The sequence below is a fragment of the Pararge aegeria genome, chromosome 11 (assembly GCF_905163445.1).
Source record: "Pararge aegeria chromosome 11, ilParAegt1.1, whole genome shotgun sequence".
In the NCBI taxonomy this organism is placed as follows: Eukaryota; Metazoa; Arthropoda; class Insecta; order Lepidoptera; family Nymphalidae; genus Pararge; species Pararge aegeria.
The window spans coordinates 4799210-4824587 of record NC_053190.1 but is presented as its reverse complement, the minus strand read 5'-3'; the positions used below and the strand labels follow the sequence as shown (position 1 = coordinate 4824587).

The 25378-nt window shown below is 35.7% G+C and overlaps 1 protein-coding gene across 1 annotated transcript in view; it reads left to right on the top strand.

Moving 5' to 3' along the window:
* Positions 1-25378, top strand: part of LOC120627291 (serine/threonine-protein phosphatase 6 regulatory ankyrin repeat subunit B) — a 58611-nt gene that overhangs the window by 9044 nt on the left and 24189 nt on the right. Inside the window, exon 2 of the mRNA XM_039895235.1 lies at positions 19798-19899. Within this exon, the coding sequence (XP_039751169.1) occupies positions 19798-19899 (102 nt within the window). The remainder of the gene's footprint in view (positions 1-19797; positions 19900-25378) is intronic.

Here is a 25378-nt window from a genome sequence, read left to right as displayed (position 1 = left end):
CCTAAGTCCCTTTAGAAAGTAGGTAGGTAGATGAGCTACAAGATGGTCCCTTAATAAAGCAATCTTAAAAACAGTTCCTGTTAATATGTTAAGCGCCTATTATACGCATTTGTGCGAAATACAACGAGTTCTCTTAAAAGATACCTGGCATCGATATCTTTCATGACTCACCCACAGCTTTTAGAGAAAAAACTCCCCGAACACTTATCGGTGAGTTAAATTTTGTGTAAATTTTTTTGCAAATTAAGTTTACACGACGCTTTATCAATGCTATGTGCACTTGTCATTGACGTGCATATCAGTCCATGTTTTTGTGTGTGTGCTATGTTTAAAAAACGTGTAATATGCTCGTTGTTAGTGCTCTTGAATAAATAAATTAATGAATATGTTAGGTACTCTCTCAAAAACCAACATCAGAGTGGTTTTCTAAAATACCTCCTCGTTCTGAAGGAAGACTGGGTTAATAATGATGATGATAGTTTATGTATCATCATCAACAGGTAAGAGGTTGGTGATCGCAGTAGTAGCTGTGATAGCCTAGTGCTTCGGTTCACTTTCGGGGTGCCGAGTGACGCACCTCTAACTTTTCTAAGTGCCAAGAACATACGTTTGAATTAAAACACTTGCTTCAACGGTGAAGGAAAACATCGTGTGGAAACCTGCATGCCAGAGAGTTCTCAATAATGTTCACAAGTGCGTGTGGAGTCCACCAATCCGCATTGGGCCAGCGTGGTGGACTAAGGCCTACACCCTTCAATTTGTTTTAGGAGACCCGTACTAGTGGGCCGGTAATGGGTTGATATGATGACGATGATGATGATGGCCGCAGAGGGCTTTCTAAATGTTATTTGGCCGCATAGTTTGGGAGTGACAAGTTTATGTTAGGTACGGATATACGGGAGTATTTAAGTGAGGTATCAGCGTGGCCAATACAACATTACGTTACGACCTTTAGTAATTATGTAGTTAAAGCGGGTGAAAACGCGGGGAACAACCAGTTAGTAATAAACTGGAAAGTTACAAAATACAAGCTTATAACACAAATAAACTCGAAGTAACATTATATTAATTACATTCATACCTATTGAATAACAAACGCAAAATAAACAAACTATCGTACACGTATAAAGGTGTCTGTCACCATTTCTTGGAGAGAAAGTTCTAATCCACTTTGGAAATTATACAAATTCATTAAGTTTTAAGGGTTCCTTACTGGAGTAATTCCAACAAGATTCTCCACTGTCCATCCATTTGTTCTGTCAATGCCACAGACTCTATATCCATATCCAGTGGCGTGCATACAGGGTATGCACAGGGTATACATAATGCACATAATGCAGATGATATAAAATGAGAAAAAGTTAACTTAAGTATTTATAACTCGTACTGGAGATTTTCTTCATTTATATAATCTGCATACACTGTGCATACCCACCATGCACGCCACTGTCCTATATCATGACTGTAATAGGTAGAAAATTAAAATTTATATTTCTGTTGTCAGTAAAAAGTTATTTTTTTTTCGATTATAAGTTGGACCTCGACTGCAACTCACCTTCTGATAAGTGATGATGAAAGCTAAGATAGTAACGGGCTAACCTCAGTGGCGTGCATAAAGGGTATGCACAGGGTATGCAGATGATACAAAATGAAGAAAATCTCCAGTACGAGTTATAAATACTTAAGGGTAAGCTTTTTGTAACTCATACAATGCCTATTCTTAAGTTTTGCATGCACGCCACCATTCTTATGCTCGCCACTGGCTAACCTGTTAGGGGTATAAAACCCATACCCCTAATCGGGGTCTTCGTGATATCATACCGGAACATCATTGTACCTATAAAAGGCCACTGCTGGACTAAAGACCTATCCCAACTGAAGGGTTGGTCCGTAATCACCACACTGGGCAAACGGGTTGGTGATCGCAGTAGAAGATGGAAGTAGCACAGGAGACGCTGCTACCGGATCTCTGTTATGTTCTCCCAGTCGCCTCTTATGACACCCGCGGGAAGAGAAGTGGTACGTCTTTATCAGTAGGGTGGTAACTACCAGTGGTGTGCATAGAGGGTATGCACAGGGTATGCAGATGGTATAAAATGAAGAAAATCTCCAGTACGAGTTATAAAAACTTAAAGGTAGACTTTTTATAATTCTTACAAAGCCCATCTTTAAGTTTTTAATAAATCAGCAGTGGCGTGCATAGAGGGTATGCACAGGGTGTGCAGATGGTATAAAATGAAGAAAATCTCCAGTACGAGTTATAAAAACTTAAAGGTAGACTTTTTATAATTCTTACAAAGCTCATCCTTATGTTTTTTATAAATCAGCAGTGGCTTGCATAGAGGGTATGCACAGGGTATGCAGATGGTATAAAATGATGAAAATCTCCAATACGAGTTATAAAAACTTAAAGGTAGACTTTTTATAATTCTTACAAAGCCCATCCTTAAATTTTTTTATAAATCAGCAGTGGCTTGCATAGAGGGTATGCACAGGGTATGCAGATGGTATAAAATGATGAAAATCTCCAATATGAGTTATAAAAACTTAAAGGTAGACTTTTTATAATTCTTACAAAGCTCATCCTTAAGTTTTTTTTAAATCAGCAGTGGCTTGCATAGAGGGTATGCACAGGGTATGCAGATGGTATAAAATGATGAAAATCTCCAATACGAGTTATAAAAACTTAAAGGTAGACTTTTTATAATTCTTACAAAGCCCATCCTTAAGTTTTTTATAACTCTCTCCAATACGAGTCATAAACACTTAAGGGTAGGCTTTTTATAACTCTTACAAAGCGTATCCCTAAGTTATTTATAACTCGTACTGAAGATATTTTCATTTTATATTATCTGCCCACTTAGTGTATTCCCTGTGCATAACCTGTACTCACGCCACTGGTAACTAGCAACGGCCGAAACCTTCCGCCAGACAAGACCAGACCAGAGAAAATTTGAACGAACCCGGTACCTCCCTTTTAAAACTACAGAGTTCACCGCAGCGTCCAAGACTCGCTCGTTGGTAACCTCGTTCAGCTAGTGCGTGTTATTGACATCGGTATGTATCGTGATTTTTCCGGAGATGTCAGAACTTAACAGAATGTCAATATTGGCGGGATGTCAGATTAGCGATTGCAGTCTGAGATTATTAATTTATTATTTTCATCACCAATCCATAACCGGCTCACGACAGGGTACGGGTCTCCTCTTAGAGTGAGAAAGGTTCAGCAAGTCCAAGCTGGTCAAGTGCGGATTAGTAGACTTCACACGCCCTTGAGAACAGCATCGAGAACTCTCAGACATTCAGGTGTCCTCGCAATGTTTTCCTTCACTGTTAAAGTTTAATTGCAAGTTATCAGAATTTCGATTAATTCAGTCCAACATCTTCGTATCACAGAATTTAGTCAGTATAACCTTTCTTATTAACAAGAAATAGCGACTAATAATCTTTATTCTGAAGATTTAGGAATTTCTTTATCACTTAGTTTAAACCGATAGACGCCCACTGCTGGACATAGGTCTCTTGTAGCGAATACCACAATCTACGTTCCTGAACCGCTTGTTTCCATTTGGCTCCTAGCGACTCAATGAATATGATATTTATTGATACTTACGGAATACCAATCCGCACTGGGCCAGCGTAGTGGACTACGGCTTTATTCCCTTCTCATTATGGGAGGAGAACGTCCTGAATGAATAATTGTTAAGAACTTTACTTCTAAGGAGGTAGTTCTTTATTTTACAATTATTCATTGTAAAGTAAAGAACCTCTCTTCTGAGGATGCTCCGGTTTCGGAGCAAAACGTGCGTAGATGGTACATTGCTGAATATCTGTTTGGTGTGGATTATAAGGATTAAAGAAATTATAAATAACACCATACAGATTCTTCTGCCTTTCACGGAGTATAGCAAATTAAGCTTAATTTTCATAACATATCATAGATTTCCGCAAAGTAAACGCCTGCTTCTATCCAATATATATATGCTGGATTTATATACAACAAATTGGCACCACAAAATTACTTACTTAATCCGTATTTCGGTACTAAAATGCCCCTATTACTCTATTCGTAAGCTAGCCCCGATGGTCAGCCCCTTATGTTGGTGGCGTGAGGAAAGTGTGTCAGACGCTATCGACTACGTCAAACAGTAAAATTATATAGTTCCTTGGGCCAATTTCGTATATGCATTTGTTGTGAAAGTATTCTTAGATATTATAATAATCCAAAAATACTTTCCTCAATTAGATATAGGTAAATGACGGTGATAGCCCAGTGGGTAGGACTTCGACTTTACTTTCGCGATACCAAGTTCGAATTTCGGCACGCACCTCTAACTTTACTAAGTTATGTGCGTTTTAATTACTAAAATATCACCCGTTTCAAAGGTAAAGGAAAACATCGTGAGGAAACCTATATGCCTGATAGTTTTCCATAATGTTCTCAAAGGCGTGTGGAGTACCTCCAATCCGCCATAGGCCAACATGGTGGACTACGCCCTTAACCCCTCATTGTGGGAGGAGCCCTGTGCCCTGTGGTGGGGACCAAGCGAGATAAGGCAAAGTCCACCACGCTTGTCCAGTGTGGATTGGTGAATTCATATTATTATAAAAATTATATTAAAATGCAATTGAAGAAAAAAGTGGCACGTGTAAATAAATACCTGACTAATACACCTACTAAACATCTTATCGAAAGTTTGTGTCAAATATTACTATATTATTAATGTACTGTGTATATTATAAATGCGAAAGCGTGTTTGTTTGTTTGTTCTTGCTTAGCGCCGTAACTAAGCGACCATTCAACTAGATTTTAGCATATAGTCTGTGGAACGGAGGGAGAGTTATATAGGCTTTTGATTCTAGGAAAACGATTGTTTAGGTTGTGAAAACCTCACTAAACGCGGATAAAGAAAGCGGGCCACAGCTAGTGAATCAATTAAACTTGATGAAATTATATAAATAAATCTACTACGACAATACACACATCGCCACCTAGCCCCAAATTAAGCGTAGCTTGTGTTATGGGTACTAAGATGATAGATGAATATTTTATTTCTGAATAATATACATAAATTAAAAAAAAAACATTCATGCTCATCACAAAAACATTTCGCTGTTGTGGGAATCGAACCCACGGCTTTAGACCTAGAAAGCAGAGTCGCTGCCCACTGCGCCAATCGGCCGTCAAATTAATTATATAATGCCCAATAATTGATAAGAAACGGTAAGCAAGCGGCGATAAGCACTGAAAAGTCAAGAGATATAGGCACATACTTAGGTACAATACCAGCGCGATACTGATACGATCGTGATAAGGCGATTGATTACATAGATCCCTGGCATTCTTCCAGCCGTCCGACTACCTAATGCTTTTAAAATCTTTGTTTCGTGCTCGATAAATGTTCCTACTTTAACATCCAACGGCCGACTGGCGCAGTGGGCAGCGAGTCTTGGCCGTGGGTTCGATTCCCACAACAGGGAAATGTTTTTGTGATGAACATGCATGTTTTTCAGTGTCTGGGTGGTTATCTGTATATTATAAGTATTTCTGTGTATTATATTTATAAATATACCAGCTATCTTAGTACCCATAACACTAGTTACGCTTACTTTGGAGTTAGATGGCGATGTGTGTAATGTCGTAATGTATTTATTTATTTACATACAAATACTTATACTGTGAGAATTACTCGTAAATATTGCTTACGCTGCATGTAATCAGTACATTTCACTTTTTTTTTATTTCACTACAAGTTAGCCCTTGACTGCTATCTCACCTGGTGGTTGATGATGCAGTCTAAGATCGTAGCGGGCTAACCTGTTAAGGAGTATGGTAGTCATACCCCTAATCACACTACATCACTTAGCGGCACGTCTTTGCCCGTAGGGTAACTAGCTACGGCCAAAGCCACTAAAGCAGACTAGAGAAAATTCAGAAATTAAAAATTTCCAAATTGCCCTGCCAGGAATCGAACACGGGACCTTTTCACAGAGCTAACCGTTGCACCAGGGAGGTCGTCTTAAAACTTGTACTGAATTTACCCTACTAGTATGTATTTTAAAATATTAATTGTTCCGCGATTTCTGAAGGCATGCATCCTGCTTAAAGTATGCAACTTATATTTTATTCCCAAAAATATTTTTTTTAAGTAAAATATAATATGTCTGGCATCGATAATTCAGGAAGTGCAGCCTCCAACAAAGAAAGCAAAATGACACTATAATTTTAATGCTTTAACTTTTCACTATGCCACATCTGTCTCCTGTTATTTTATGCATATAACTTATACAAAACAATTTCGATGTTTCACATCGGCCAGGCCTCTCGTGACGGATAACACATTTTTCTTTTTTATTATCACCAACTCACAGTCTATGAATTAATACAAAGCTTTTTTATCGATTAAGTTATCCTTAATGTTGTTAAGATCGTTCTTGATCGAAGTGGTCCTGATTGTTCTATATCCTAAAATTGAGGTCCCGCTTAAGACACTTGTTTACTTATATTCCTGAGCCTGTTTCCGTACTTCGTCCGATGTCAGAAGACTCATGCCACTACGTAGAACTGCCAGTTGCCAGTATGACCACTCATGCTAACCATTCTAGCTAACCGAGCTAACTAAACAAGCCTAACTGGCCGCCCGGTCGCCTAGTGCTTCAAGGAGTGATGCTGAGAAGCCAAAGAATACGGCGCGTCGCGTTGGTCAGCTACTCCGTTTCTTTTTCTACATTTATACTCTCGAGGACGGCCAGTTATATACCTAGGATAAAAAGGTTTTTTTAATGGATAGTTCCCTGTTCTAGTCCTTCAATCTGTTCATAATTTGAGTATAGGGATACAAAAACTCCTTAGCCATATTTAGGTTTTTTCTCTGGCCTTTGCGAATTATAACTAAACTCAACAGATTATTGTTAGAATTTGCACTAGGCAGCATATCTCGCACATTATTGATCGAAACGTAGATCAATGAGTATATAAACACTATACACCTACTTTAGCTACTGAGTGCTTATATACTAATTGTCCTTACCTATAACATCAAAGACTAGAAAAGAACTAACTCAATGTCACTTGTCACGGAAATAACATGCGTGTGCAAACATAGGTACTTCCGTTTGATTTTCTAGATACACCCGCAGTGAGCCACTGCAGGATACCCAGTGCTGCTAATTATGCTTTGAGTTGAACTTCTTTTGTTTTATTAACAAAGATACGCCCACGTTTCTGCATATTCATGGCCCTTTCATTTGACGCAGCATTAACTTTTCTAACCTTTTAACTACTTTCTAAACTTTTGAAATGCAAGTATTCATTATTCTGAGAGTAAAGCAAAGCAAGCTTCTCCTAGGATTAATATCGGGAAGGATAATGGCAAGAATGTATAAGAAAGTTTTACAGCACATGTAACACTTATTTGAATCTCTATTTGGATTTGGAGTGAAATAACTAAACCTAAGAAACTAAACGCGTAAAAGTTGGGTACTATTCCGTTTATTGGGTTTTTTTTTTCGTTACACGAACCATACATAAACTCTTTTATCTTTGAATAACCAACAAGCCACCATATCTGACAAATTCAGAACAATATATGTTCTTCTTTTTCTTTTGCTTTTTTGGCTTTTAGGTGTGCCAAATCGGCAAACAATATATGTTTAGTTGTTCCTTGTTTAAAAACGTGCAGAGTAACGCCTGCTTCAATACGAAGTCTTCCAAAGCTTCTATCGGTAAAAACGTTACGTTACTATTTCTTAATACAGTATGGCTCTAAGTTAGAGTTTGTTTACTCTTTGCTTGGGCAGTCTTTTACATGGCGGTAATAAATAAACAGGTAAAAAAGCATAGGAGTAAAAGACACAAAAATGTTAAAGAAGAAATGAATTAAAAAAATCTACTATCACATCTATCAAGGTAATCCAAAGCCGATTAAACCAAGGTCCCCCAAGAGCAATGTCCGTGAGTTTCAAAACGCACCTTCCGCCATTGGTACATTACTTACGCCTGCCCTACATAATTTTTGGCCGTAAAGACCAGCTCAAGTGACCGTTAGTGTGTCAAGGGTAAGAGGGCAGGAGTTTTGCGTGCGAGCCCAGAGTAATCGATGAGAGATTTCCGACCTTGGTTCAAACCACCATCCTTGGAAAAAGCTGACCTGTCTAATACCTACCAAGGCCATTTCTAATGTTTTAAACGGTAAAGTTAATTTGGTTCGGCACTTTTAGGTAGGTATATACAGAGTTTGACGTCACCAATTAACGGTTAAATATGATCATCGAGTTTATTTATGGATCAACTAATGTCAATCCTAAAACGATTGGGGAACGAATTTGTGAAGTTTAAAGCGAAGCAAGACCGATCATTGAGATAAGTTTTCATAGAACATGATGATTGAATAGCGTATTCAGCTTAACCCTCCTCGCTGCCTAAATACAAGTAGGTAGATTGCTAGATAGAAACTCTTTATTGCATTTACAGAAAAACAAAAAAACAAAATAAACAAAACAAAAAGTAAATAAATATATATACGCAAAGGCAAGCCTATCGCTTAAAGCGATCTCCTTCAGCCTTTGGTTGATGAAGAATGTTTGATACGGAAAACGGGATAGTAGGTAGTAGATAAACAGGTTAAGTAGTGGTCTTTCATCAACATTGTAATTTCGACTGATCGTCCGTTGCTGGACGGAGGTTTTTGTAAGGACTTCTACTACAACGCACGCACCCACGCACACAATTGGTCGGACAGAGTCATACTACAGCAAAAACAAATAATAAGCAGCATGTCAGAATAATTAGTCACTATTAAAAGATCGTAACGTTAATAAGTCTTTTATAATATTAAATCAGCTCAGTCAGTAAATGAGTCAATAAATTATGTTGAAGATAACTATAAAAAAGTAATACTATACAATGTCCATGCATACTTTTTATTAAACGGATGCAAGACATAATAATTGACGGTTTCTCAGTGGTCAAGCCGAGGATAGGTAACAAATAAAAAAAATAAAATAACAGACACTTTCGCATTTATCATAGTAGTGTCGATTATATAACATTTAACAACAATCTTCACTAAAATGTTTTGTTTAAAACAAAATACCTACCTACTTTTGTTTATAGGTACATGAATTAATTTTTAATTTTGAGATTATTTGTAAACGTTGTGAAAACCTGTAATAAGCTGAACATTCACTTAGCTCGCAACGTAAAAACTTGGACAAGAAAAAATGTATTAGCGGTTGGTTTTCCTAAATAAATAAATAAATGAAGTACGCCACGAAACCGATTAGGGGTATAATTTTAATATATGCCATACTCCAAATGGGTTAGCCCGCTACCATCATAGCATTCATTATTTACCAGATGAGATTGCAGTCAAGGGCTAACTTGTAGTTGTAAAAAAAAATATTTCACTATTTTCGAGTAGAAACAAGATAACCGTAATCTTGCAAGGTAATTAAACCCGCATTCAAATTAGGTATGCACGTAAATAAGAACATAGATAACGAATTAATTGTTTATTGACACACATATTTTACACAGTGGGATTTTAGTGGGTATTGACTTATAATATATATACGTACCAGTGTGTATTCTATAGCGGACTATAGGTTTTTATTATTATAAGGGATATCATAATTAAAGCAAATAAAATAATATTTATTCATAAGACACACCAGCAATCAATTGTAACAACATTCATAAAAAAAAAATTATGTGTTAGAATTATAAGTTCTGTCTAGTGGCATTATAATAATCAATTATATATGTGGTGTGGTGTGGTGTATACAGCATTATCGTTGTTACCTCCGGTCACATTATAAAAAAAAAAAACTAAAATAAAAATTTTACTAAAAACTATTAAAAATAATAACGTAAATATGAATTAAGCTATAACATAACAGCAGCAGCTTAACAACTTAACAGATTGATAAGTAATATTAAATTAAAATAAGTATTAAGTATATGACGACCGCTTCTTCTTCTTCTTCTGCTTGCGGCTCAGGTTCGTCTGGTCCCTGGTGTCACGTCGACCGGCTACGATCTATTGTGACGCCGCTGTCTAGATCTCCCAGCAAGCGTTGGTCGCCTTCAGGAAAAGCAGCACTTTCCTTGCTGGAAGAAATTTAGCATCCTCTGGTTGCATTATGTGTTTCCCCAAAAGAGTGCTGCGTTTATGCATCAGCGCGTGGCAGGAACAGATCAAATGTAGCGGCGTCTCCGCAGCCTCCTTACAGAGTCTACATAGATCTGTGTCCTGCAGCTTTAGGTTGAACATGTGAACGACCGCTAAGGAGATAATGTAATACTTTCATCATAAACCAATACGGGCCGACTACAGGGCACGGGTCTCCTCCCACAATGAGAAGGGGTTAAGGACGTAGTCCACCATGCTGGGCCAGTGTAGATTGGTGGACTCCAAACACCTTTGACATCATTATGGAGAACTCTCGGACATGCAGATTTACTCACGCTGTTTTCCTTTACCGTTGGAGCAAGTGATATTTTAATTGATTAAAACGCACATAAGTTAGTGGTGCGGACTGGGATTCGAACCCGTTCCACCTTAAGTGAAATCGAGGTCCTACCCACTGGGCTATCACCGCTTCTGCTTTCGCAATACTTTAGCAAGCAGCATTAGTAGAGCAATATTAAAGTAGGCAAATATAATTACTAAGTGGGCGAATTTCATAATTCATAAAATCAAAAGCGATAAATATCAGTCGACGTCCATAGGTTGATGTTATGATGATAATGTTCTGTCTTAAAAATGCTATATTGTTATAAATATATAGTGAAGCTACAGTAAGTATTTCTTTAAATTTTTACGAAGGGATTCGCGTGATTTAAGTTTATATGACCGTACGGCTCTTTTCTGCAAATTGATTGACAATGAGATCCGGTTGCTTGCATTGCAACAGAATTCCTAAAGGAACCGAAAACGAAGATACGGACATTCGGCTAGTATTTATTTATTATTATATTTTCTACAAGCTGTCATGAACGTTTTAAAGTAGGTACTGAGCCATTACTTATGGTTTGGTACATATACAAGTAACTGTACATGTATATTTAACATTCTTTTTTGCTTATAGCGACAATTAAATACCGTAACCCACTTGGACTAGTCACAGAAAACTATGAATTATTCATGAATTTTTATTCAGAAAGCAGTTATTACTAACGGCTGATATTAAGTAGAGTTTGTTCGTTAGTATTACCACATGTATTGCTGAATACTTTCAAGTATAAAGAATGTAGAGTAAAATTTCTTACTGTTCTACATTCTTAATGTAACTTTTTTGACAGTTCCTAACCCGTTACTGGGGTTCAGTTTTTGTTATATATATAAATAAAGCGGTGATGGCCCAGTGGGAAGCAGTGACTTCACTTTCAGGGGGCCTAGTTCGAATCCCAGCTCGCACCTCTGAATTTTGTATGTGCGTTTTAAGTAATTAAAATATCACTTGCTTCAAGCGTGAAGGAAAACATCGTGAGGCAACCTGCATGCCTGAGAGTTCTCCATATTGTTCTCATCGGTGCGTGGAGTCCACCGATCCGCACTGGGCCAGAGTGGTGGCCTAAGGCCTTAACCCCATGTCATTATGAGGAGACCCGTGCCCTGTAGTGGGCCGGTAATAGGTTTATGTGATGATGATACAAATAAATAAAATAATAGCTAAGTACCTACTGTTATGTCAAAATAACAGTTTTTGACTACCTGCCTGCGAAATGCTTATGAAAGGAGTTAAGCAGTATTTTCATTTAACCAAAACTTCTGTCTGGATGTTCGTTTGTTCTTTGTAATCCCCGTAATTACTGGACTGATGACTTCTTGTAGACAATTTAATATTATTAAACGTATATGGATAATTTTGGGGCAGACGTGTTCTGGAGTGTAGACTTTTTTCATCCCCAGGGATAGCACACTATTTTATCTTCTCCCACAGTTATACTTTCTATACGTTAACTCTCCGCACTTGAAAACAACATACGTATAATATCGAAAATGAAGAGTTCCTATGGGATTCATAATAACATGTGTTTCATAGTAAAGGTTACCTATGTTTGGCTCAACCGCTGAACCTATTATAGAGAAAGAACAATGGCATTTTTTTTTTTTGATACATTAGCGTCTACCAATGTGATTAATATAGATTTAAATAAAATGTTTACTTATTTATTTTTAAATGATGCTTATGTCTAAGTCTGGAAACAAAACCATTTTTAATGAGAACTCGATTGACTAGTAATATTTTTCAGTGCTGTGTACCAACCTGAAGTGCTAACACAGATAATCAAAGTCTCAGTTTGTCTTAAGTTTACCTAATGAAAATAGTTTGTAATGACAATGTTGCTTGGAAGCATCCGGCTTCGCTTTCATCTCTTACAAGATAGAAAAATGAATTTTAAAATGTGAAATGTAAATTGTTGATATTGAAAAAGAGCAACTGCTGAGTTTCTTGCCGGCTTCTTCTCGGTAGAATCTGCCTTCCGAACCGGTGGTAGAGTCACTACACACAGACAGACTTGACGTTTCAAAAGTGCTTATATTAGGTCTACTTGAAATAAAAGAATTTTGAATTTTTGAGTTTTATGCAAGCAAAACAGTAAATGTGAAAATGCAGATTTCTTTTATCTGAAATGCAGATGGTATTGATTTTAACTTTATGACAAAACTGAATATGTTTTCCAATATTTTTTATTCGATTTTAACTACCTACCTAAACCTTATATATTTGACAATAACGTATTTTATATATTTATTTGTTGAAAAAATCTTTGAAACCAAAGAGGATGCAAGCACTACGTTAGCAACTTCATACCACAGTATCGTTATTTCCTGACTTTATTTAAAGGTCCTTAAGAGGAAAATGTTTAGAAATTCATAACACATTAACTAATCTCATATCTTTAAACGAGCAATTCTTGTATATATATAATTGGAATCTCGGAATCGGCTCCAACGATTTTCATGAAATTTAGTATACAGGAGGTTTCGGGGGCGATCAATCGATCTAGCTGGGAAGAATTTTTAGAAAATGTCATTTTATTTGTGTTTTGCGGTAATAACCGATTTGGTGCAACAAAGTTGCACGGGTCAGCTAGTTTTTCGTTAATATACGCAAGAAAATAAACTCAACAAAAACTTGTTAGGAAGTTCGACATTGTTCGCAGCAGAAGTCACAAACACCTTTGCTGTGTCAAACCTACCTACTTGATACAAATATTTCTATAGTGTAATACAAAGCAACAGTTATTCCGATAATTCAACTTTTCCTCAATTTCATTGACCTGCATCAATTATATAGACATCCTTTATATTCAAACTTTTACACACAGCACAGTTGGTTCAACTTTAGTGACATTTGAAATCACACACACATATTTATCGGCGCTACAGTGTTTATTTATTTCATGACACGTTACAAAAATTTTAAAGTTTAAAAGCCCCCGATTTTTGTTAACGTGTGTAGTATTCTACTAGAAGAAAATATAATTCACCATTCAGGAATAGCAGCCATATTTTTTTTGAAAATTGTCATGGTTTACAAAATTTCCCATTTTCCCCATTTTATGGTAAACGTTTAGAACATTAGAGGTAAAATAATCAAGTGACTAACCGCCTGTTCGAGAAACACTGCTAAAATGGAGTGGTTTTATTTGCACGTTGTGGTTTTGTGTGTTCTTAATTCTGTGTAAAGCAGTGTCTCTCAACGTGTCCAGCAAAGGGTTGATATGGTGATGGGAGACATTAATGAGCAAAAGTAGGTACGTGTGATCCATTCTTAATAACGAAACAGATGAACATACCCGATAATGAGTAAGCAGTTCGGTCAGCGGCGTATTAATTCCACTAAAAGCCTTCCTATAACGGATATTGCAATTTGCAGGAAGCTCCTTTCAAAAGGTAATGCGGCTAACCCGAAATTCAGGACGATAGGAAATTGTAGGTTAATAGCAATTTCACTTTAACGAATTCTGACTATTTTGACATAGATATATTTAAGTTCTTAATTTTTCGCTCTATATTTATTATTGACCTAGCATTTCTTATTATAGTAGTACTGTTGTCAATTTTTGTTTAACTTTTTACGTAGTTTTAATTATAATTTGTAAGAGAAATATAATCATATTAATCGGTTATTTTGTACTAGAATCCTTTGGACACCTCTTAGTGGTTCTTCTCACTTATTACAAGCTAAATATTACGAGTAATGTATAAATTAACTTTAATATGTATGGTGATCAAGCTATTGGTGTTTCCTTAATAAATAAATAAATATTGAGTCTAGTCTAATTCTACCACGGATCTCGAGGACCTCAGATCGATTCCTGGCTCGGTACAAATATATAGTTATATTAATAAAGGTTTTTCTATTGATAATATATGCTAATACAAGTGGCGCCTGACTGCACTTTCACGTCGTAAGTCTAAGATAGCAGGCTAGTCTGTTAGGGTTAAAAATTAAGCCACACTTCTAAACGGTTTCGGAACGCTACATCGCTTAGCGGCACATATTTGTCAGTAGGGTGGTAGCTGGCCACGACCGAAACACCAATAAATCGGTCGACTAACTCATCTCCGTAGTTAGAGTAATAACTCAATCCACACCCATACCTCGGCGAAGTGCGAACACGTCAAGCGACTGTGATAACAATTGCTTAGCGTAATCTTAATTCCGCTGTCCTTTGAGAGTAGAGGCACCCTGCAACATTGATTGGGTGATGACAATGATGGTGATGACATTCATGGCCATACCATCGAAGTAAAAATGCGCCATACTTTCATTAACTTAAAAAGAAGATGAAAGTTTCTATGGAGAAATTATCTATAATAAAAAGTTATAAAAAAATGATGTCGTAGAAAACCGCTTGAAAAAACTAATATTATAAATGCAGAAGTTTGTATGTTTGTTTAATCATTTATTTTATATATTTAGAACATAAATATTTATGTGGACAGTATTATGGTATATTATAGTAGATATATAGACCGGCAATAGTTTGATAATGATGTGATAATTCCAAAGTTCAAAATATTGCCTCAATTTCCAATCATCAAGCCTTATCCTACTGTCCTAGGTTTTATCGCATAATAACAACTTTTCCTACTATTCCGCAACATATACTGATAAATCGGGCCATGTTTGGTCTCATGACTCGGTGGTATAATCTTTTATATGTAAATGACATTTTCTAACGGCTACATTTGGCGCACCCAAAACACCATACACAAAGTTTCAGTGTAATTCGGGTCAGAGTTTTATTAAGAGCAATAAAATTTTATGCTAAGCAAAATTATTATAATTTAAGACTGTGACTTTATTAGTAGCGTTGGGTACAACTGATCCGCAGGGTGAGTACAACATGCGTAAATCGTGCAATCTTTGCTGTCAGACGTAACTTTTGTATTTAAGTGTTGTATAAAGTCTATCTTTTTCCAACTTGTCGTAATATGTAAACGATGTTTTCATTACTTTCAGTAAGAACTATGTTTTTAAAATAGTACCAAAACTTATTAACATTTTCAGAACGATCTTTACGCTAAAAAGTAATTAAAAGATTGTTTACATAATAAGACGTTAGATAAAATGAGTGTACAAAACTGACGTTGGACAGCAAAGATCGCGAGTTTTACGCCTTTCGCATGCTTTCCGTAAGATACGTTATCACACTGCCGGGGTTAACTACCATTGCCTAAACCAGTACTATTTTAAAATTATTCTTTATACGGCATACCTTACCGATCTTAATCGATTCGAGATAAATTTTCCTAAATTTAAGACACTTAACAAGTTAACAAGTATTAGTAGTCATACTAAGTTTTATATCTTACTGTTTTTCTACAGTAGACTTAAATCATAAGGTATTTTGTAAAAAAAACTCAACGTCAAATTCAAATTTTTTATTTTATTTATGTTGGCCTATCACAGGCACTTATGAATCGTTGGTACATAATATATGTTTTCATTATCGTGAGTTGATTAGTGATTACTATGTTCGTTAACTTACACCTAAGCTAGGAGGGTTCCAAACGCGCCCTGGTCTAAACAGGGCCCACAGTTCACTTAGCAGATAAAGGTAAGGTACAACTATTTTTAGAGATCAGCAGCATTATCATCACGTCAACCAATGGAAGTCCTGATGGAAGTCCACTGCTGGCCATAGGACTTTTGTAGGGAGTTCGAAATACAACGATCTTGTGGCGCTTGTGTCCAGCGGCTTCCTGCGACTCGTTTGTCAACCTTGTCCACTGTCATGGCCAGAAATACCAGGGCGTCGGGTACTAGCAATAGATTAAAGATTTATATCCTAGATACATAGATTTGGCATCTGCTTTGATTCTCCTACCAGGTGATATTATAAAGCAGGTCGTCTGTTGTTCCCGAAAATCATTACGTCTCTCATACTCGTAGGTTTGACCCAACCTCTTTGAACCTCTTTGAATCCCAACCTCTTAAAATCTCTCCGGGATTCCACATTTAAAACAAATCTTAGTTACAAATTCCATATTTGAAATCACGGAAGAACGATATTACTCACTTTGTTTCAAACATTTAACTTAAGGGTCGTTTAAAACACGATTTAAACGCAATTATTCTTAATCACTAGCAGCTAATTATCACTAGGAGGGTCGCCATTATAAGCCCATTATTGTGTCACAGGGTGCAGGCGTCACGCGAATTTTCTCCTTAGCAGAACGCTTAATTCCTGGGAAATGTTAATCATGCAATGTTAAGATTGTACACACTTTGTGAGTTTACAAAGTAGTGCTGCCGGAAAATCGATTGTCCATTGATACTAACGTTAGTATTTACGATACGTTAGATAGTGTTGTATCATTATGATATAAATACTCGTAGTTACAGGCACACGAGACTTAACACCTATGCTGCAGGTTTATGGTTGGATATGTTCTTATATGCCCTGCAAAGTGTTGTTTTTTTATAGCCGATGATTTTAAGCCATCTGCTTGGTCACTATAAAAAAACTATTATGTCAATTTATTGTAACACGACACTGGTTTTTTTTTATGACAATACACACATCGCCATGTAGTCCCAAAGTAAGTAAGTAAGTAGTAAGGTTTATACAAAATGTTCCCAACTAAATAGTTTAAGCACTACCGACATCTGTTGTGAAGATATTAAATATTAAGTATATTATTTTAGACCTCACTGGATATAGGATAGAAGCAGGCATTACATTGCGGAATTCCATGATATATTATGATAATTAAGCTTAATTTGCTATACTCCGCGAAATGCAGGAGAATCTGTATGGTGTAATTTATAATTACTCAATCCTTACACCATACAGATCTTCGGCTTCGCACGTTTCTCTCTAAAACTGGAGCATCATCAGGAGGTGTTAACTTCACAATGAATAAGTGTTAAGTGACTCACTAAACAACTATTCAGTAGGAGTATAAGGATAGGCGTAATAATAAATTACACCATACATATTCTCCTGCTTTTCGGAGTATAGCAAGTTAAGCTTAATTTTCATAATAACTCACTAGTTGGTTTCAAAAGAAACATACATGGGACAAAACAAATCACAAACGTAAAATATATCGGATGGAAAAATTGGTCTTCAGGAGATTATTTAAGTTGGCAGTTAGGTAAGGTTAGAGTTAGTAAAATTGACCTCGTTAGCGTAATTAATATTCACTCTTCCCCACACCTTAAAGGTGTAAAGCATATTACAACTGTAAAAACTAATGGCGGTGAATAAGCAAAACAATTGACCAAAGGGTGAGGTTCGACCTTCTGTTACACTTTATAGCTGTGAATCAAGCTTTTTAGCGTTGAGGGTAAATCTAGCATTTTTTTATACTATACTAACTTAAAATGGATTAAGAATATAACTATGGTATCGGTATTTACGAAGCGGTGATAGCGCAGTGGTTAGGGCTTCACTTTTCGAGTTAGAAACCCAGCACGCACGTCTCACTTTTCTATGTTATGTGCGTTTTAAGTAATTAAAATATCACTTGCTTCAACGGTGAAGGAAACATTGTAAGGAAATTGTGAGTTCTTCATAATGTTTTCAAAAGCGTGTGAAGTCCACCATTCCACATTGGGCGAGCGTGGTGGACTAATGCCCAAACACTTTACATTATGGGAGGAAACTCGTGCCCTGTAATGATTGGTATGCAATGTTTAGGTAGTTCTAGAATGTTCATCAATCCAGTAAAGGTTACAGCAAGGTGAGCAGTGTTATATGTATAAGTTCTAAACTACTCCCTCTGGTGAGAGATAGGTAAATGTTGATTATTAAGACATTAAGAGGAAGATGTTGATACATTCACAAATATACGTTGGTACATGCAGTGGCGTGCATAGAGGGTATGCACAGAGTATGCAGATGATATAAAATGAAGAAATCTCCAGAACGAGATATAAAACTTAAGGATAGGCTTTGTAAGAGTTATAAAAAGCCTACCCTTAAATATTTATAACTCCTACTGGAGATTTTCTTCATTTCATTTCATCTGTATACCCTGTGCATACCCTTTATGCACGCCACTGGGTACATGGTTTGATTAAAAATACAGCTATCATTCAAATCTCTTTAAGTGTTTTCTGGTTTGAAGTGTCAAAGTCAAATTAAACACTGAAATCTAAGCGGCTTTGCAAATTATCAACACGAACTATTCAAACCTAACTGCAACAATTTGCATACTTAAACACTGTTTAGCACTGCAGATATAATTACGGAATATTAAAGACAGAGTTTGCGTAGCTGCAAAATATTAAACAATTTGTATATTTTGCGTTTTAAACAACTTTTTAAATATGCGTACTTAAATTAAGTTTAATTCGCTCGAATGCTTTATCTCGAAGTTTCATCAAGATCGGTGTAGTAGTTTGCTAAGACAGCTTAGATAGGATGCCCGGACATAGTTACTTTTACTCAAATAACGTGATTTTAATAGTATTATTGGTTCCCGGTATCAAAATATTGTACATAATATAATAATTTGTTAATTTATTGCTTAACAATAAATCATTAAAATATACCGGGAAAATAAACGGATCTCGATTGATTTTTAAAATCGAAATAATGTAATGTTATAAATGTGAAAGTGGAATAAATAAATAATTTCGACAGTACACACATCGACATCTAGCCCCTAAGTAAAAGTATCTTGTATATCGGTACTTCGATGACTGATGAATATTTTTGTTAATAATATACCTACATAAATACTTATAATATACAGATAAACACTCAGACATTGAGAGCATCCATGTTCCTCATACAAACATTTTCCAATTGTGGGAATTGAACCCACAGCCTTGGGCTCAGAAAGCAGGGTCCCTGCCTACTGCGCCAATCAACTGTCTAAATAGAATGGCTGTTTGTTATACAAAGTCGCCAAAACAGCTGAACGGTTTTGAATGAAATTTTGCTAAGCGATTGATCATAGTCTGGAATTTCACATAAGCTACTTTTTATACCGGAAAAATATAAGGTTCCTGTGGATACAGACTGGTTCAGTTTTTCACAGAGCGAGAGATAGACATAATGTTTTAGGGGTAGTTCGATTAGGGGTATCACTGCCATACTCCCTAACAAGTTAGCCCGCTACCATCTCAGACTGCATCATCATTTACCACCATGTGGGATTGCAAGTGAGATGGGCTAACTTTTATTGTAATAAAAAAATAACAAAAAAAAAAATTGGTTAGAGAATAACAATGGCATACTCATCAAACTTTCCATAGGAACGGAGGCGAGGAAAACAACTAGTTTAAAATAAATGTAAATAACCTAACTATTTGTTTCAGACGACTGGCATGACACCGCTGATGTACGCAGTGAAAGACAACCGGACATCCTTCGTGGAGAGGCTCATCGAATTAGGTTCTGACGTAGGAGCTAGAAATAACGTAAGTTTAGCCTAAAATTACCTTATCGATGGACATAGGTTATATTACGAGAAGAATCTTTAAGAGAAGAATTTATTTAGAAATAATCCGTGAAAACTTAGCTAATCTGCAAGGTGCAATTTCGGTTCGACATGGTGTAATACTTCATTGTGTGTGTTCCAAAATCAAATTCTTATGAAGATGCGCCCGTATCGGAGCCAAACGTGGAGTGTTTTAGAAGATCTATGTAGTTTGAAAAAAATAATTGTTTTAAGAAAGTTTGAGAAAATAATAAATTCCTCGATTCAAATTTTCCTGGTTATAGCTAATTAAGCTTAATTTTCATTGTTTTTTATGTAATGCCTATATTCTATTGAAATAATTCATTTTTCTTTTATATATAATATTATAGACAAGAGCTTGAATAAATCTCTCTAAATCGTACGTAGTAGGTACTGTACTCTGTGTAAAATCTTTCGTAAAATGTCCAAAACTATAAGATTCCTAGCGATATGTTATCTCTTGCAACCGTACGAAGTATTCCCTATTAATTATTTTGTAACTGAATTAACATTAAATGTTTCATTTAAATCAGGACAACATGAATCATGCAAGCTGTAATGCACTTACTTGTACATGTGTGTTGTAGCAAACTAGACGTGCGTAGAGAGCGTAGAGCAATGCATAGCGTGCTACAGATGCTTTGAATGTGAGGGATACATAGATAAATAAGTAGCTAATGAAGAATGCGTAGCAAGGGAGGACTGCATAGCCAAAAAGAGTTTGGTAGCGAGATAGGAACCGTAGCTAGATTGCGTAGCAAGAGGGTAATGTGTAGCTAAGCAGGAATGCGTAGCAAAAGAGTAGCATAGCGAGTGACGAAAGCGTAATGGACAACAAATCTATGAATGTTCAATCTATAAATATAATCTCTAATACATATATATATTAATAATACTAATGGTCAATGCTACTTCTTGAAATTTTGCTGAAATTGAGTTTCACATTTGTCCTTCATCCGCAAAAGGAGTATGTATTTTACTCGTTTTTTTTGGAAACCCGAAATGGAACAAATATAAAAAAGAGCTAGGTAGAGCTCTTTTTGCATATTTATCCAACTCTATTCCTGCTATGGTCTAAATGATGATAAATGCAAAAACCCATAACCCATTTTCCATTAGGATTTAGGGCACTCCATTAGCCACATTCGCTAATGCCTAGCGTTATATCTGATAAAATGAAGTGGCAATTTATAATCACGGATCACGCCTTACAGGCCACGGCGCATTTTATAGTGAGCTGAAGTCGCCGGTGTAAATCATGCAAGGATAAGGGTGAAGTCATAACTTTTTTCGCTACCTATGTGCAATTCGGTGCAATGTGTAGAAGCTCAGGTTAATATTTTTGAAATAGTTATAATTAACGCATATAGAAAAATCGGCACTACCCGTGCAACTTCCGACTTCCCCCACCACTGCGTTAGGGTAGGAATTAAATGTCAAAATATATCTGTACACCGTAAGGATAAATAAATACGAAATAGTAACATTTTAATGCCTATAAAAAGCTTTACCTTTAATGAGTAATATTATGAGGAAATTCTTACTAATACTAACGTTGAGTCGTTTAACGAATTTCCAAAAGATATGAGTAGGTAGGTACCACTTTCATTAATTAAATACCTTATCGTTGACGGTGGTGTACGGTAAAATTCGTAAGAATTTATGATTATACCATAATAATATTAAAATAACTTGTAAAATTTATTGGTTAAAAAGTCATCACATAATATTAACAAAATAGTGCCACCCTGTGTCCCACTCTGGCGTAGTTTTAAACGTAATGTGCCTGAAATTACACCTGAAACCACGTCTCACTTCAGACTGGAACACAGTGAGAGGCACAGTGAGTGCCGGGTGGCAGAAATAAACATGGCAGTAGTACTTCCCCGGACGAGCTCTGTCATCTCTCCACTACTATTAATTAATGGACATAATATCCAATTAATATACGTGTGATAAAAACGGGAGAAAACTTCTATTCCCAGTTCCCGTGCTCTAGCAGGAGAGGCACGTTAATTATATCCCTTGACAGGGGATATAATCGGGGGATATAATTTTGGTCTCATGCCTGTGCTAGCCCTGCTGAATTTTGTTCAAACTAAATTCACTATGTATTCATATTCATATGTAGACAAAAGCATAAATGCCAAAGTGTTTTTTATTCTTTTAAGCCCTTACCTATCACCTTGACTCTGGCAGAGAGTTAGTTTAAAGGATTGATATGTTACTAACATAGGCTGCTTTTTATTACAGGAAAAAAAAACTTTCCCCAAGTGTGAAAAACTGTTATAAAGGCGAGAAACAGCTAGTAGAATTATTTATAAAGTTGTAGGTACATTCCTATGCTATGTACTTCCAGGTTGATTACCAACTCCTGAAGCCTGCTTCGGAGATTGAGTATTATAATTTGTCTCTTGCGTGACGAGAATGTTGAAATCGTACCTAATCTAGATGTAACGGCATTCGTCATGTCGCGACCTTTGTGATTCAAACTTGATTCATTTACGCCTCGTTCTTTCATTATTGAATAGAATCATAAAGAAAAGGCGTAGGGAATAATGTCAGTTCAGTTGTGCGTAATCACTATTTTAGGATTTTCGAGAAATATTAGTTGTGTTTTTTTTTTATTCGATAACGTCCTACTCGTATACGCACACTTACATACCTGCCTAGCAATAAATGTACAGGGGTAAATGTATTTGAAACAAATGCCTGATTATTTTAACGATAACTTAATTGAAACTTAGGCTGTTAAAACTTTAGGGAAATACAGATAGATCATATTTGGATTAAAGTGGATTTAATAGACTTTTATTTAGATTTTTTTGTTCAAAAATATTTTAAATGCTAATTTAAGTAGGTATATTAAGTTTATCCTTTCTAGAAACATCTAAAATGTATATGTTTTTCTCGTTAATTTTATATTATGTTACTACTATATTTAAATCTCTCTGGCTTTTTTAAGGTTGTTTGTTGTAACAATAAGAAAATATTTCCATCAAACATTTTGTTGTTGGTCGTGATCCATTTTTAAACCTCCATTTTGTGGTACGTTTACATGTTTACACTACCTTTAAACAAATTTGAATTCTGTAAACTTAATAAAAATGAAATTCCTAATTTATATCTCATCTAAGAAAGCTATCAGCCAGGTGTTATTAATTAAATACATAGGTGCAAGGGATTTTGCTTTGGATTTGTTCATTTTCACGTAGCACCAACCCTTCGTTTCAATTATGTCTGATAGAGATTAGTATCACGCGATGCACTCGGTGTTTGATTCAAGTCAATCTTTAGACTACGAGTAAACTTTGAAACGAGTTCTCTGGCTTATAACTATTTTTCACATCATTATCTATCACAATTTGCTTAACTGGTAACAATCATGTCAACAAAAAATACGTGTTACAGTAATTTTATAAAATGGTTAATAATTAAAAAATTTAACTTTAAATAAATATAAATTCATATTGCTGGATATTTTATGAAATTGATTAGGTTTTAATCTGATAATATTTTACAAATACTCTAATAATTAATGAATATTTTTCAAGAAACAATAAAAATAATATATTTGATTAACAACTAATATTCATGACATTGAGTTGATGGGTATTTCAATAGAAATACGACTGCATTATCGATTCACTTCAGTCCTACTCGAACGATGCAAAGATACGTGTCTCTTAGTCGTTATCATACGTCAACGTCGTGAAATCAACGAAATTAAAAAAAAAACAAAGGAGGTCGCTACCATAGATATAAGGATAAAGAGGTGATAATTATTTCAAACGGTTCTGGTCTTATTTAAATGTGTTAGTATTAACTAAGTTGTAGGTATTTAGTTTACGTCTCGCCTCTACGGCGTAGGCCAAATCTGCGACACTTTTCAAACATAAAATAAATTATAGATGCATTCTCAAAGAGTAATTTTGACTTTTTCTCACTGCCCTTACTCTTCACTTCACTTCATGACTAATTATATCTAGCTACGTAAATGAACACGAAGCATTCTCAAAGTGCGTAAAATGTTACCATCTTCTCACTGCACTTCACTATAATTTCCAAGTTCCACGTATCTTTACAACATCTGCTCTTTACTAACTGAAGCCTTTAAAAACCAGTATGCAATTTACACGCAACCACTGTGCCCTTTAATCATTATAAAATATTATAATTGCCAAAGTGTCTGTGTGTTCGTTGTCCTTCTTTAATCAATAAAAAGACATTGGGGAACGTCGGTAGGGTGGTAATTAGCCTCGGCCAAAGCCAACCAGACCAGAGAAAATTCAGAAATTATAAATTCTGCCGGGAATCGAACCCAACCCAAGAAATAAATTGCTTAAGAATAGTTTGCATCATGGGGATGAGATACATTTTATCCCGGGAAAATAAAAGTTTCCTGGTATTTTTAAAAACCCAGAATAAACTCTGATAAAATTGCGGTCAACAGCTAGTACCTAAAATATGATTGCGCAAGTGTGTATTGTTGGTTTGTCCTTCGAATACGCAGAAACACAGTGACTGTTTGTCGTAATTTATTGTACTTATATGCACTGAAGAGAGAAATTATGCTACTCTTTTATTTTGGAAAATTTCCCAGTTTCTATGGGATATTTATCAATCGGGATACTTTTATTCCGAAAACACTTATAACACACAATATTTTTTATTCCGAAAACACTTCTAATATTATACATGCAAATTTGAATTTGGTTTGTTTTATACTCTTCTACAGTAGTAAGATATTAAATTATCGATTTTTAGTTATTACTTGAAGCGATGATAGTCTAGTGGTAAGAGCTACGATTTCCTCCTATAACTTTTTTAAGTTATGTGCGTATTTATCAATTAAAATATCACTTGCTTCAACGGCTACAAGTAACGGTTACGGTAAAAGAGTGATATTTAATTGCTTAAAACGCACATAACTCCGAAAAGTTTTCCGAAGTGTTTATCTTTATTAATCAAAACATAAGTAATTATAAACAAAACGTCGATTTAAACAGTCGACTAACTAGAAACGGACATAAATTAGTGATATCTGCATATCGTCTGAGAAAAGTACAGAAATCCTTTGTGGGGATGGGTATATGCTTATATAACATGATACCGAAGGTAATATTAGATCTACCTTTACCTAAGTTTAAACAATATATTAAAACACATTTAACAAATCGTGGTTACTACACGATTGATGAATTCCTAAACGACAAGGCTGCTTGGAAGCAGGCCACTCCGCTCTCATCTCTCAAAAAACAGAAAAATTCTAAAGATTGTTAAACTTTAAAATGATGTTGAAAAAGAGCAATCTGCTGAGTTTCTTGCAGGCTCTTCTCAGTGAAATCTGCCTTCCGAACCGGTGGTAGAGTCACTACAAACGGACTTGACGTTTCATAAGTGCTTATTAATTAGGCCTACTTGAAATAAATGAATTT